This window comes from Dichotomopilus funicola (genome assembly GCF_033296635.1).
Source record: "Dichotomopilus funicola strain CBS 141.50 unplaced genomic scaffold C8A04scaffold_65, whole genome shotgun sequence".
Classification (NCBI taxonomy): Eukaryota; Fungi; Ascomycota; class Sordariomycetes; order Sordariales; family Chaetomiaceae; genus Dichotomopilus; species Dichotomopilus funicola.
Genome location: NW_026944086.1, coordinates 61,728 through 76,717, shown reverse-complemented (window position 1 = coordinate 76,717; position 14,990 = coordinate 61,728). Strand labels below are relative to the sequence as shown.

At 56.3% G+C, this 14,990-nt stretch overlaps 4 protein-coding genes across 4 annotated transcripts; 2 read left to right on the top strand and 2 right to left on the bottom strand.

Annotated features, from left to right (window-relative positions):
* Positions 1-345: 345 nt before the first annotated feature.
* C8A04DRAFT_31378 (putative epoxide hydrolase) lies at positions 346-1,857 on the top strand (the record flags this gene model as incomplete). Its single annotated transcript, XM_062781743.1, has 4 exons — positions 346-1,069; positions 1,161-1,353; positions 1,435-1,699; positions 1,783-1,857. The coding sequence occupies 4 exons, from the start codon at positions 346-348 to the stop codon at positions 1,855-1,857; spliced, it is 1,257 nt and encodes a 418-aa protein (XP_062634430.1).
* Positions 1,858-2,994: 1,137 nt separating this feature from the next.
* Positions 2,995-4,186, bottom strand: C8A04DRAFT_14415 (kinase-like domain-containing protein; the record flags this gene model as incomplete). Its single annotated transcript, XM_062778086.1, has 4 exons — positions 2,995-3,387; positions 3,447-3,655; positions 3,731-4,020; positions 4,089-4,186. The coding sequence occupies 4 exons, from the start codon at positions 4,184-4,186 to the stop codon at positions 2,995-2,997; spliced, it is 990 nt and encodes a 329-aa protein (XP_062634429.1).
* A 2,053-nt stretch (positions 4,187-6,239) lies between these two features.
* C8A04DRAFT_14404 (uncharacterized protein) lies at positions 6,240-9,329 on the top strand (the record flags this gene model as incomplete). Its single annotated transcript, XM_062778080.1, has 5 exons — positions 6,240-6,451; positions 6,625-6,631; positions 6,822-6,907; positions 7,010-7,250; positions 7,431-9,329. The coding sequence occupies 5 exons, from the start codon at positions 6,240-6,242 to the stop codon at positions 9,327-9,329; spliced, it is 2,445 nt and encodes an 814-aa protein (XP_062634428.1).
* A 1,179-nt stretch (positions 9,330-10,508) lies between these two features.
* Positions 10,509-14,327, bottom strand: C8A04DRAFT_14394 (uncharacterized protein; the record flags this gene model as incomplete). The annotated part of the gene is made up of 6 exons (XM_062778074.1): positions 10,509-11,600; positions 11,667-11,774; positions 11,830-12,240; positions 12,588-12,877; positions 13,088-13,700; positions 13,827-14,327. The coding sequence occupies 6 exons, from the start codon at positions 14,325-14,327 to the stop codon at positions 10,509-10,511; spliced, it is 3,015 nt and encodes a 1,004-aa protein (XP_062634427.1).
* Between the last annotated feature and the right edge of the window lie 663 nt (positions 14,328-14,990).

The window sequence follows — 14,990 nt, the reverse complement described above, 5'->3', positions numbered from 1 at the left end:
CCGACGTCCGGCCCGTGTAAGCGAGCGACCTAACGACCGCACCTTTCGTAACCGTGATACACGCACCATACTGCAGTACCATCACAGTAGTTCTTCAGATCGTTCTGATCGTTTTGAGAGGGAATTTGAGATATTGTCAGCTCCTTGGCTTTCGTCTTACGTACATTAACGCACATTAGCTTGGCTGAGTTGGTCTATGAAGGGCGTTGGGGGATAAATACCCAGCATCGCCCACTAACGACTCTCAACATCGTGGTCATCATCCGAGGAACAAAAGTCATTCTCCTCTCGCACGCGCATCTCGGACACCACGTCATCCGCCGACTTACCTCAACCACCAGCACAATGTCCCTCCATGACTTCGGCACCCTACCCCCGGGCGTCTCAACGCCGGCGCCGACCCCCTTTACCATCAACATCCCCAAGACCCAGCAAGAACGACTCGCCAATCTGATCAATGACGCCGAGATCGCGGCACCCTCGTTCTACAACACCCATACCGACGCCACCGATGTGTCTACCTCGGTCGGCGTGTCGCGCGACTGGTTGGTGAATGCACGGGAAGTCTGGGCTGGTCGGGACAGTAACAATACCAGTGAGGGCAGATACTCATGGGAAGAAGAACAGAAAAAGTTCAACCGGTACCCGCAGTTCACGGCAGATGTCAATGTTGAACATACCACGGGAGAAAAGACAGAAAAAGAAACCTTCCACCTCCACTTCGCCGCTCTCTTCTCCCGTTCCCCCACCGCCACCCCCATCCTCCTCCTCCACGGCTGGCCCGGCGCTTGGTTCGAATTCGCGCCTGCCCTCGACCGTCTGGCGGCTCAATACACCCCCGAGACGCTCCCCTACCATGTCGTCGTGCCGAGCCTGCCCGACTTTGGCTTCTCGACGCGTGAAGGGGTGAGCGAACGGGAGTTGAGCCGGGAACTTGCGGCCGCCGCGTTGGATGGGCTGATGAAGGGGTTGGGGCTGGGAGATGGGTATGTGGTGCAAGGCGGGGATCTTGGGGCGATTATCGGGCCGTTGGTGGCTGCGCAGTCGGAAGGGTGCAAAGCGCTTCATGGTAGGCCGTATAGCGATGCCCTGCATGCTTTATGATACATGCTCTTGCTTTGCGAACTGAGGGATGGAACGTGACTGATCGCGGGGTGTAGTGAATTTCTCGTTTCTGACCCCAGAGCAGCGTGAGTCTGTCGCCAAATTCACCGTCAAGCCCGAGGAACAGGCGCTCGTAGCTAGAGCAGCCGTCTGGGGCGGGAGAGGCAGAGCGTATGCCACCATGCACTCAACCCGACCGTCTACGATTGCCCTTGTTCTGGGCACAAACCCGCTGGCGATGCTGGCTTGGTGAGTTGATGCCCCCCCCCCTTCCCCCCCATTCGGATCGATAAGACGATGGACACTTGTCGACTAACATGGAAGAAAAAGGATGGGTGAGAAGTTCCAAGAGTGGAGCGATAGCCGTTATCCGGTCCCGCTCAACACCGTCTTGTCCGTGGTGTCCTACTACTGGTACACCAACTCGTTCGGGCGCGCTATATGGGCATACAGCCCCAATGGAACGATCTTCCCATCCGTGCCCTCGACGAAGCCGTTCGGGTACTCGTCGTACCCGTCCGAGATTATGGCGCTCCCACGGTCGTGGGCTGAGAAGCTGTTCCCGACCCTTGTGTTGTACAAGCAACACGATAAGGCAAGTCTTCTCGCATCTGATGTGTCTTCGCGGATGAGCCAAGGCGGTGGAAGAAGACATATGACGCTGACACGATCCTTCAGGGCGGTCACTTCGCGGCACTGGAGCAACCCGAGCTATTTCTGCAGGATCTTGAGGAGTTTATCGCGCTCATCTAGCTTGAGGTTGCTGCCGTCGTCACCGCCAATGACACAAGCAATTAACAAGATACATGCGTCGGATGAATTTCTTTCTTGTTTTTTTTGTATCTTGCCTAAAATAAACAACCGCGAGTCACGCGTCCTGCATCATGCGTCACCCAGATGCGGCACAGCTTCCCGTCTCGTGAACTGTTGAAGGAAGGAACATGCATAGAACCATGAGCCAAGTGTTCTGGAAGGAATTGCGGTCAGCGATAGAGTCTTACACAGGCACCGCGGTCGGGCAGCAATGGAATGTTGAAAAAGTCGAGGCGGTGAAAGAAAATAAGCCATGCGCCATCCATCGTTGATTGCTTCTGCGCCGTCGGGCTGCTTTCGGGAGGGCACAGAGACGGGAGCGAGCTGGGAAGGGAGAGCGCAAGGCACTAGGAATAGAACAGACGAAAAAAAGAGAGTACTTACCGACTTAGTAAGTGGCATGCGAGAATTCCTCTGGACTGCGTGTCATACCAAGCCGAGGCGGTGGCTTCCTTCCGCACGCGTTGGGTCCGGTTCTTGCCGTTTTGGGGCCAACCAGCATTCTTCGGATTCTTTTTAGGAAACAAGCATGCAGAATACCCAGAAGCCGTATGCTTGTGCCGCACGTCCACCTGAGTTTGGTTTGCTTAATCGATCCCTCGGTCAGCTGTTTGCCCCGCCATCACCTCCTCTGGAGCTGTTTTGTCTCGTGATGCAGAAGAGTTGGAGTTGAAAGTTCCAAGCAGGAAATGGAGGGTTAGGGTTCAATTAGAACTTCTGAGAAACTATCTGCTACGCGAATCCTGGCCGGTGATCACGCCGGGAAAATGATGGTTCCTGATCAGCCGCGGCGTTTTCGCTCTCTCTCAGCCAGTCGATATCGACCCCGGCAGGTTTGTTGCCGGTGAGATCCATCCGTTGCGCCGGATCACTGAGAAGTTGATCGGTACCGACATTTTGACTCAACGGTTAGGACGTCGGCTACAGTGGCTTTGTCCCGAACCAAGACCTTCCCATCTGCTTCATGACCAGGCACAGGCCGCCGTTGAGTACATACACTTCCACTCCAGTTTCCAATAATAACTCTGCTTTTCACCTTCCTAGAGTGATCATTCCGTGCAGTGTTTTACCGGTGAGTTACGCATCGACAGCTTGAGGTTTCTCTGGGAGCGGATCTCTGGTGTCTTCGGATTCCTCGGTGAACCACTTATCAGCAAGCAACTGCTTCGTCGTCGGTCGGTCACAAGGATCCAACTTCATGATCCCGCATATGAACTTGATGTCTGCTGGGGGGACTTCCCTCGTAGTCACGCGGTGAAACGGCTTCTCGGGCGGGCCTAGGTTGTTGATGTAGTTGACAATGGTGATAGTCGAACGGTCATGGAAGTCTTCGTATGACTGCGGGAAGATTCCAAAAAACTTGTACATGCGTTTTAGTACCGTAACTTCGTATTCGTTGTCGTCGGGCTTAACTCCCTGGATGCCGGGGTTAAAGAGATGGTAATCGCCGCCATAGAGGAGACTGAGGATCTAGAGCCATGTGCATGAGTACCTGCCCACCTAGGCACGGGCAATGATCCGTGTTTTACAGCGTTGCCAAATGACCATATATCCGTAGCGGTCCCCCATGGCAGCTGGAACGTAGCTTCTGGGCTCCGAGTGTAACCCGCACCGATCAGGTGGCCCTCTTTAGCGAAGTCGGAATTCTCAGACACTACTCCACCGCAATCGCCGAGCTGTATGGTGCTGAACCGTTGGGTTTGGCCGTAATTGACAAAGATGTTGTCCAGCTTGACATCTGTATCACGCTACGTGTGAGACTTTCGGAGCTTTACCTGGCATCGAGACTCGCAAACAGCAACCGAAGACCTACCCGTATGGACCAGCCCATCCTTGTGTAGAATGTGCAGAGCCTGGAGCACGCACTTCGCAACCTGCTTGATCTCGGGACGCGAGAGCCTCTTCCGGTTGGACTCGGTCAGGAGGTCATTATCAAGGTGCTTTAGAACAATCGAAGGCGGGTCTGATGGTTCAACAATTTCATCTAGCAGTGGGCGGAAAAACGGTGTCTGGTCCTGGTACTTTTTGAGAATGTCGGCTTCATTCTGTAAGCGCCAATGGCCTTTGATACTCTTGAAAATGCACTTCTTGTTGTTTTGGTTTCTGGACGTCCGTTTAGTGACGCGTGGGTAATAACGTTGTCAACGACACTCACTTACGTCGCGAGAAACACGGCACCTTCGTCAGCGGCCCTATGAAGCTCCTTAACAATGGAATATGTCGAAAGTCGGCCTCTAAGGGCCGATCTGGCCTTGGGCAAGGAAGCCATCGACGGCTCTGGAGTTACGGACCACTGTCCGTTGCCCGCATCTCCAAACGGGTTGAAGGTTGGACCAGTGGACGGATACAGTGGGTCGCCGTTAACGATAGGCCAGCGGAGCCCGGCCGGCAAGCAAGCAAGCAAGAAAGCTCGGGCCCCATCGGCTGAGATGAAACAGCGGGGCTTCCCCCCTGACAATCATTCTTCCAAAAATACGACAGGCAATCAGAGCCTCTGCAACCACCTGCCCTGCTGCATGCAATCACTGCCCTGAAACGGCGCTTCTCCAGTGCCCCGACTGCAAGCCGCTCACGGCTTTGCTTTGCTGTCCCACTCAACTTCAGGTACGCCCGACTGAACAAACCGTGAGCGACGGTGGATGGAGAACCGTGGAAAAACGAAAAGAGTGTCGTCTTGTCTTTCCGTCGTCTCTTTTCCATCTCACTCACCGACAATCCTCGGCCAACACATCAAAAGACGGGACTCCCGGCCGCAGGCAACCACTTTATCCCACCGAGGCCCGAGGACCCAAGGGATGGATATGAGGTGGAGAGAGATGTGTTGTCGGCGGCCATTGTCTGCCGAGGCAAGGTTGGAAAAGGCCTTTCCCACATTCCGACTTGTTGTGTGGCCCGGGAGAAATGTTTTTCTGTTTTTTCTTCTGCTTAGTTTGCTGTGCCTCGACGGCACGGTGGCCCCATCGTCAAGGGCAGATGCCAAAAGTTTGCATAAGCGGCTGAAAGGTGATTGATGTGCAAGCTGAAGCAAGGCTTGAATGCCGTCCCAGTGAAGCGAGCCTGTCTAGGAGCGGAACTTGGATCGCCTTGGTCTTTGTGAAGGGAGAGAGGGTCTTGTTTGGGTTCTTTGGAGCCTTTCAAACATTCATGCTTAGGTTCTTAGGGGATATAACAAAAGGGGAGAGTCCCGGCTCCCCGGCTCCCCGCTTCGCTGGCTGAAGGACGCCTGTACTTCGTAGTCGATGGAAGGACGACGACGCGAATGACGAAGAGACAAACCAACGTTCCATCGGCACCGGCAGCCAGCATCTTTCGAGGCTCGGTGGTGTGTTCTTGGCATCATTCAGGACCGGGATCCCGACCGCAGCATGCGGCGAGGACCAACGAATCTTGCCGGCTTCCCTCAACGCGTTACAACGCCTCCCAGCCGCGCTGGCGGCCAACTAACACGACCACCTGCACCACCCGCCGCCGGCGCCGCCGCGGCGAACCCCTCCACTCTCCCCGCCAGATCGAAGGGAGCAGGCTCGAATGACTGGTGCACTCGCATTCTGAGTGAAAACAAAGCAGAAGGAGGGGAACACGACAACAAGCTCTTCCTCGGTCCGTCGCTTGACTTTTCGGGCCCCTGAGCAGGGTCCCCGCAGCGGCCTCGAGACAGACAGCAGTTTCCCACGTGGGAAATAGGTTGCAAAATAACGGCCGCGGGCCAATTATCCCAATCAGCCATATTGGATCTGGGGCGGGCGGTCAAGAAAATAAACAACGTCCCGACATACCCGCGCTCGGCTCCTTCTGGACTGGCTGGATGATAAGGAGCTGGTAGTTCCCCCCTTCAAGTTGAAGATCCCCCATCATCATCATAATACGCTGCCGTGTCGCTTAGACTAAGCAAAGTTGTTTGCCCTGCTCTGCCCTGCTGCCTCGGCCGAGCCACCCAACAAAGACACCGAAAGGTCTCGCTCACTTAAACGGCAAAGGAACACCCATCCTTCTCTACTCATCCCTATATCCAGAAGCCCTACCCACACTTGCACTGGCTGGCAGCCAAGGGCGTTCGTTGTTAGTCGATGACGGCAGACGTAACGACGACTCACCACTCAGGACTCGCCTGCAAGCCCACAACGGAAGACGCCTCCCGGCTTGCACCTCGCTTGCGAACGACCTCCACCCTCATAATTTCGGGAGTCAACCAGGGACGGCAGGCGGATTGAAGGAAGAGAAGGGGACAGAAAGAAACGAGGAGAGAAAGAGATAGGATTTTTTTTGTATTTGGTGCTCAAAGGACCTTTCGGCTCATCGCACGATTGGCCTCCCCTTTCAAGATGTGGGACAGACTCAAAATCATTCCCCACGGTTCCCATGGGTCTCACACTTCATATGGCTCTGGGAGACACGGTGGGCACCCTCTCGACGACGACAGGTTACGCGTGGGCCTCGGGATAGGCTACGGTGCGACACCCAAGGGATACAGCTATTCGATCAAAGGTGGACCGGCGCCTCCGCGACCTCCACGAGAGTTTTATGCTTCGAGATAGTGAGTGGTCAATTTCTTTATATTTTCTCTAGCATCTTGAACTTTTGGATGGAAGCGGATGGCCCATCTCCAGATTGCAGGGCTGGGCGCTGAGTCTTCAGGCTGCCTGCTGCGGGGGACCCCCGGTGCGGTTGTGGTGGTCTGGGCTGTGCCCCGGCGGACTTTGGCTGCAGCTTGCCTGTTTGGGCAAGGCTTGGAACAGTGGGCGTGGAGCCGGCCACTCAGGTCGTTCATGCCCCCAGTTTGCCCAGGTCGGCCCTGCAATTCCGCTTCTTGCAACGACCCCTCTATTCGATCCCTGATCACCCTCCAACGGCCCACGTTCTGGGCACTTGCACCTGGGACTGGAAACCTGGGAAAAGGCCCAAAGCAGCCTGCCTGGTGCCCGAGTCGCACGTCGCCTGCAGCAGCCACTCTTTTCTGTGTGTTGGGACGCGACTTTTGGATTGCTGCGCTGTCTGTCGCTGGCCAACAAAGCGGGCGAATGCATGACGAGAGCATCGCTTGGTTATCGAGTGCAGTACTTTTTTGCTGACATTTCCACGCCCCGACTTTCAGCGAAACCGCCCCTGCCGTCAAGGAACCACCTCGTCGCAACCCGAATCGCATCACGGTGCGCACGGCCAACATCAACCTCCGCCCTCCCTCGTCTGTGTACTCATCAGACGACGACGACTACAGTCCCCCACTAGCAGCCCCAGTGGCATCTTACAACGCAAACCTGGCGACCACATACGACTACCGCTACGGCGGCGGCCCGGGAGCGGCTGATGAGATCTCCCCGCCTAGCTCGCCCGAAGTCGAAGCCGGTCACGTCGACCGCTACCTGCCTGGTGATGTCTCGCCGATCGATGAGGAGGAAGCACCTGCGTACCGTCACGTAGCACACCAGAGCACTGATAGGTCGGGCCGAGAGCCGCAGTATACGCACCATTCGCATCATGCACATACGTCGTCTGACATGCGCCAGGCCTCGCAGGTTCCGGTTCCGCAGAGCCGGGGGAATACAAGCATCCCGGTGATGCGCCGCGAGCGTAGGAGACAGTCGGATATTGCGGCGCGAGAGAACCATCGTGGGACACAGCTGCAGCAACCGCAACAGCAACAACAAAAACAATTTCAACAGCAGCAGCAGCAGCAGCAGCAGCAGCCACAACAACAACAGCAGCAGCAGTATCAAGATCAACAGCCTCGAAATGCACCCAGGTGGGATCCACTCACCGGAGAACAGACTGGCAACGCTCAGGGCTACCCATCCCAGGTCGCCAACCCGGCCGAGTTTGCTCAAGGCTTGGCCACTGCGTCGCAGAGTGCTGGATGGTCGGACCCTCAGCAGTCCGTTGGGCCGACAGCAGGGCCGCCCTCGTTCGGCGATCGGTGGAGGAGGATGGCTAAAAAGGCTGGCGCAGCTGCTGCAGCTGCAAGGGATGGCAACACAGACCCGGCTGCCGGTGCTTTTACTTCTACGCGGCCCGGCTGGCGTGGTGCGAGTGGCCGGACCGCGATTGTCGACCCGGTGCACGACACGCGTGCAGTAGCCCCGTTGAAGATCCCCGAGAAGAGCAGCAGGAGGAACATGCCACCTTCGGCCGGGCCAGGACCAGCAGTCGTTGGAGGGGCTCGAGTGAACAACAGCAGCGCCGTAGATGGCCCGGTCCGCCGCGGCCAGACCCCGCCGATCAGCCCACCCCCGTCTGAAACACCACCAGCTAGGTCTGCCCCGCAAGAGGCCGCTCGGAGAATCATGCCCTCGTCCCAAACCCCCGCGGCCCAAACCGCACAGACGCAATTTCAGACGACACAGCAGCAGCAGCAAAGGTATCCCAGTCCACCCCTATCCGGGACTCCAGTGCAGGCCGACGCTCCTGCCGTGGCCGCGGCCCGAGAACTCGTGCGGGATGCTCAGTACGGGGTTGGCACCGGTGTTTCTGCCCCTGCTCAACCTTCCCCAACCTTCAACAACTCTCCCGAGTCCATCAACCAGCTCCGCCGGAAACCACCTCCCGTTCACACCGACCCGCATCACCCCGCGCACTATCACCATCAACACCAGGTCTCGGTCTCGTCCGTCTACTCGACGGACATTGTGCACCAATCACCGGGGGCCATCCACGACGTCGTAGAGGCCGTGGAGGAAGAAGAACCCTACGTCCAGCCCCCTTCGCGCTTCAGCATCACTACCTATGCGACCAGCACGGCTGGAACGACGCGCACGGACGACCCGGACGACCACTTCAACGACGACCACCCTCCGGTCCCTTCTCTACCTTCCGACTACCAACACCAGTACACGGGCACTCCCGGCGGACCGGTTCGGCCCACATCCGACCACAGCCCCGTCACCTCCCCCATCGACCAATTCATGACCTCCCCCTTTTCCGTCCCCCCCGGCGGCGCCGCCGAGTCCCGCAGCCCTTCCACCGACCCCGAACAACAACAAGAACTCCAACAATTCGCCAGCGCCATGAACCCAGCCCTCGCCCGCGCCCTCGCCATCGACCGCCCCTCCTCCCGCGCCTCCGACATCAACAAATCCCTCCCCGCTCCACCCCCGGAACAAACCGCCGACCAGGCCCGCGACCGTGTGGGCTTGCTCAACGCCCAGCTGCGCTCCCTCGCCAACCGGCGTATCAATATCAACCGCTCCATCGCGCAGATGACCGAGCTGATGCCGACGGACAAGCTGATGAATTCTGCGGCGGTGGTCCGTAAGCGGGAGGATGAGAAGAAGAAAGTGGAGGTGCTAAGGCAGGAGTTGGCGGACGTGCAGCGGGAGGAGTATGAGTTGGGGTTGAAGCTGCATCGGGCGTATAAGAGGTTGGATCGGGAGGCGGAGTGGGAGCCTACGACGTTGTGGGTGAGGAGGGTAACGAAGTAGGGGGCAGGTACAAACCTTGAGATGTAGGGGGGGCGGGTTATGAGCGTGGGGAGTGCGGGGTTATCGATGTCATGCCATGTCATGTTTCTGTTCATTTTCATCCTGCACAGTAAGGAATGGAAGGAAGGCCTTTTTTTTATTTTATTTCTGCCCACCTTGGGCTTTGAGCGTGGGAGTTGCTGGTTTGGTTTGGGGTGGTTAGGTTTGTTCCGGTTCGGTTGTAAATCCCCAGCAGTTTGGCTGATGTATGTGTGAGGTTCTGTTGTTTTTCGCTTGTTACTTTCAATGTCATCTATTACGTGCTACTACGTACACTACCCTTTGTGGAGTTGCAGATGAAATGGGACAATGTATGTTGATATGTTGTGTGCCTGCTGTATGCTGGTTGTGTCGTTTGAGCCCCAATGCTTGGGTGTTTCGGTGGACATAGCAAGGGGCGGTAATGGCATGACCTGCCGACTGATCGAGATATCGGAGAGAGCAGAGCGTTCGAGTCACTGTTGATTCATACATACTATTCACCCCTTTTCCGTTGCCCAGAGGCGGTAATGTGAGTCTTTTATTCCCTAAGAACCCTTCGGCCATTGCACTTTTGGCAACCTGGCTGGTAACCTCAGTATCCATCCATCCTCTTTAACTTCCACCATATTTCGAGGGAAAAAAGAGACCGCAGTTACCCCCGTGGTCGAGTCCAGAGCAAAAGTCCGCCGGTATCAAACGGGATAACCAGGCCACTTGTGACTTAAGCAGAAACAGGCTCGACGTCTCGTGTATGTAAATAGAGAGACAGGACGGGGATTGGGAAAGTATGTGGTAATCCACTTTCCTTTTATTACTCTTCCCTTTTTATATCTAGGATGAGATTGAGTAAAGAAAAGGCGAGAGAGTAAGGGAAGAAAATAAAACGAATCTGGGGTATTTATCAACCGCAACGAACTCGGCGCGCACGTGTAGTAACTGTTGAACGAAACTGAACCCCCATCCGGTATCAAATGAGAATTTGGCCCCCAACTTGATCATGAGATAGGGTGAGAGAGAGTGGTATGGAAAAGAAAACTAGATAAGATATATGAGAAACTAGAAGACAAGACGGAAGAAAATCGGAGAGAAACCCTAGCAAGGTCACGCAAACCCCTCACAATATCGCCCGTAAGCGGAACTCATAGTTTGCTCGTCTGTCTAAGGCGTCTTCTGCACAACCGACGGGCTAGCCGACGCGCCCAAACTCTTCCGCACATGAGAAGGCAGCGTCGACGGGATATCCTCGTCGTCGCCCGAAGAGGAGTCGTCATCGTCGTCGATGACTACAGGCGCGGAGGAGAGGCCGGGACGACCGTGCCCATGCTGCTGCTGCTGCTGCCTGTTCTCGCTGTCGGCGTTCGTACCGCTGTGCGACCCATCCGGCGTGGCGGTTCGCGAGGCGGTGCCGGAGACGCCATTGGGATGAGCGCTGCCACCGGATTGTTGTTGTTGTTGTTGTTGTTGTTGAGAATTGGCGGTGGGTATGTGGATTTGGATTCGTGCGCCGGACTGCTCGTAGGTTGTTGTTGGTCGGGACGAGGTTGTTGCGGCTGTGGGATATGAACCGCTGACCTTGCGCGTGGGCGTGTCGTCGGCGAGTGTCCGGGACGGGGAGTGATGCCCGCCGGCCTCGCTTAGACGCCGGCGTTTCGCGTCGTGTTCTTCCCAGACGGCGCTGGTGCGCGGGGTATTCGCTGCCGTCCATCCACTTCCGGCAGCAGGAGCAACGGGAGCGGTGAGCGCAGGACCTGAACCGGGTGTTGGTGGAGGTCTCGAAGCTTCGTTCCGCCGCTGTCTGCCCATGACTCGTGCCCTTTCCGCCTCAATCTCGGCCTTGGTCCGTCTCTCGCGCAACCGGACGCCGTATTTCTTACGGATAAGGGACTGCTTGGTGCCAAAACTGTTTCGGAGACCCTCCAACTTGACCCTGCGTTGTCCGCTGTCTGCAATCTCGTTGGCTTCGGCGAAGCGCGGTGCAAACTGCTCCTCGGCGGCACGGAGATCGTCATTCATGCTTTGGATTTGATCCGGTGTCAAATGTCCGTACGGGTCTCCAGGGAGGCCGGTGCCTGCAGTGGGGGGTGTCGGCTTGGCGCTGGGTATGGTGGAGGGAAGATGGAGCTCAATTGTTGCGGCACCGGGGGTATGGACCGAGGACGGACTTCGTGTGACAACTGTTCCCGCTTGGTTTAGGCGGGGTTGAGGAGTTTGGGCCGGCCTGGGGGTGGTGCAGACTTGCTGCTCGGTATGCTGGACGATGGGTCAGCTGGGGCTCTGCAAGCGGTTCACATTGGCATGAGGAACGTTAACACATACTCGTTGCAGATCAACAACATTCGTAAAGCCTTTACCGCAATGTATACATGCGTGCTCGAAGCCATTGTTGTCTGGTGGGATTTGGCTGCAAACATCGTGCGTAGCGTGCTAGATGAAGGTGAGTACGTTACGGACAATATCGGTCTGTAGAGGCCCCACTTACATATTCATGGGCCGATGGATACGCAAACGTCCGGAAACACTTCAGACACTGAGCCACTGGATGACTCTGCGCCGGGTTTGTGGGTGCCGGCTGGCTTGGAGGGGCCTGGGGGAGGACACGTTCATTTGGCTCAACCTGGACCATGTCGCTGGGCTCGTACCCCAGCCGCTCTGCGGCGGCGAGAGCGTTGATGAGCGGCTTGGCCCCAATGGTTAAGAGGCGCTTTTCGAGGCACTTGTCCAGAAACTTGTCGCTGGCCTTGCAGATGATTAAGTCGGCGACATCATCCAGTGCCTCAGCTGAGAAATGGGCCACGATGTCGCGTCTCGCCGTGTCAACTAGCTTCCCGCCAAAGTCTCGAACGGCGCGTTGCGTAATAGTGGCGCTCGCATGGTGGATGGCGGCATTGAGCTGCGAGTTGGTTAGCCAGGATTTGGGTGGTAGAGAATACGGCGACTTCCGCGAATCGTCGGCCATAGTGAAGTGTAGGGGGGAACACGGGACGATACACGGATTGTTGAGGTGAATGAAGTTAGGAAATAGAAAGGTGGGATAAGTGGATGGTGTGTGTCCGGGAGGTTGCGCGCATGTAGAAATTGTGGAAAGACAAAAACAACCACGAAGGAGGAAAGCGGAATAAGTTAGGAAACTGGGTAAAATCAAGAAAAGAAATGAAAAGGGAAAGAACGGGAAAAGGAAACCCGACGGAACGAAACCATATCAGCCAGATGATAGACCCTCCACAAGACTCAACTTACAACAAACGCTTGGTGAAACTCAGAACCCAAAAGGCACTTTTCCCACCGGTCCCGTACAACACGGCGAACGGCCTCGGGTATGCTCTGTTGAATAGCAAAGTTGATGCGTGTGTAATCGTCCACGAACTTGGGGTTCGGCGCAGCCTGATTCTGCATCGTCGGCGACGGAAACACAGGCGTCTCGTTGGGCTGTCCGGCTTGGCCACCACCCTGCTGGCCGCCCTTCCGGACGCTTGGTGGATCCATGATGATGGGTTTTGAAAGGGATGCTATGTGAACGGGTACTGATGCTACTACTGCTGCTACTGTTGGTGTTTGCTGCTGCTGCTGCTGCTGCTGATGATGATGATGATGTTGTTGTTGTCTTACGCTCGGCACCAGCGGGGGAGCTTGATTGTTGTATTCATGAGCTTGCTCTGGGGGCCGCTGCTCAAGGACGAACTGCACCCGAACTGGGGGTTCGGGTTGGGGTTGGGGTTGGGGTTGGGGTTGGGGTTGACGGTGTGGCCAGGCCTGCTGCGCTGGATTAGGAGGAAAATACTGCTGCGATGGCGGAATCGGCGTCAGCGGAGTTCCGGGTGCGGGTGTGGGTGCGGTTGACGATGGTGAGGGTTGGTGGTGATGGTGAGGCGGCGGTTGGTGTTGATGTTGATGTTGGTGATGATGATGTGGGTGCTGATGCTGGTAGTGCTGCTGGTGGTATTGCTGCGGCTGCTGCTGCTGCTGCTGATGGTGGTATCCGTGCTCGTACTGGGGAGAATGATGCAAGTGCCCATGCGTTTGCAGATGTGGAGCGGGCTGGGAGCTAGAGACATGCACGAGCGGCGGCGGTGGTTGACGGGAATGCTGGGAATGCGGCGGGTATTGCTGCGAGGCTTGATGCGGCCCCAATTGCGGCCCCGATAGCGTAGGAAGTCGCTGCGGAACGCTGTGATGCAAATGTCCGGGCACTACCGGGCCCGGAGCAGGGAGCGGATGCGGAGGTGGCGGAGCGGACGAAGGCGAAAAACTCGGCGCCGGAACGCGTGGTGGTGATGGAAGCCGTGCAGGAAGACCCGATGGGCCGGGCAGTGTGTTTTGGTGGAGCTGCGATGCCTGAGGAGGACCCGGAACCTGCTGTGTTGATGGGGAAAGAGCCGCAGTTTCAGGCGCTTCAGCAGTTGCCGAATTTGCCGGTTGCAGGTGGCCCGTGTCGGCCTGCATATTCACCATTAAGCTTTGCTGTTGCCCCCCCTGCACCGCTGGGCCCAAGTATTCCTCCTTCACAATCGGCGAACTTTCTCGAACTGGTGATACCTCTGGGGCTGCCCGTGCAGTTGGTGAAATCGGTTGCTGATGTGATACACTCTCTGTGTTGGCAGCCGTCGTTTGAAGCTGGACCTGTGGGCTCGCAGACCGTGGTGTATCCAAATTGGGCCTCGGAGGCCGTTCCGGCCATGCTTCTCGGCTCTCGATATTGGTGCCGCCATTCTCCATAGCCAAGCTCACAGGAGGGTTGGAGGATGGAATTGGGATACCGACGGCTGGGGCCGTAGTTGCCGCTGCAACTGCTACATCCGCTCCTTGTGCTGCAGGAGATGCTACCCGTGGAGATGTACCCGGCGCTGCGGTACTGAGTGCACGAGGGTCTGGCTGATCCGGATTGACAAGCGGCGGCGGCGGCGGCGTGGTTGTTGATACCCCAGTCGCCATTTGTGCCCGAGGCTCCCCCGATTCATGAGGTTGGCCTGCACCCTCCATGGGCAGGTCCGTTGAAGTACCAATGATGGCGTCCGTGCCCCGCGTTACCACCACCTAGCCTCTTGATGGGACCAAATATGTGTTTTGGTGCGTAGGGTTTGGGATGGTGCAAGTCTCTCTCACCTTGTGTGCCTGGCGCTGCAACGTCTCATGCAGAAAGAAAAAGAAGAGATGAAAAGGCAATTTATGAGGCTTCGGATTGGCACCAATGTCGGTAGGAGTACCCGAGACTGTCAACCGGTTTTGGAGGACGCGACGTTTATGTAGCTGAAAAGGATAAGGTACGCCAGAAAAAGAAAAAAGAACAATTGAGGCGTGATGCAAGGATACCTTATTCAAGATGCGGTGTGAGAAGAATCTAAGGTGGCTGCATGCTCGTCGTACCTGGGGATGGGGACGGGAAGGCGGGAGGTAAAAGGTTAAAATAAAAAAGAACAGACAAAGAAGTGAAAGTAGCATTACTATTATTTGTTATCCTTGCAAACTTTTTCTCGGTTAAATGGGGTGTGGGTGCGTGTGTGCTAGTTTAATAAAAATAAACGTGATAATTAAACCCCGTCAGCCAATTCTGTGGTCTTTATCGATCATGAAAGCTGTTGGCGATTGTACGTTATGTTCCCAATTAGGATAATTTCTCATGCACATTTATAGCCCGGCTCATGC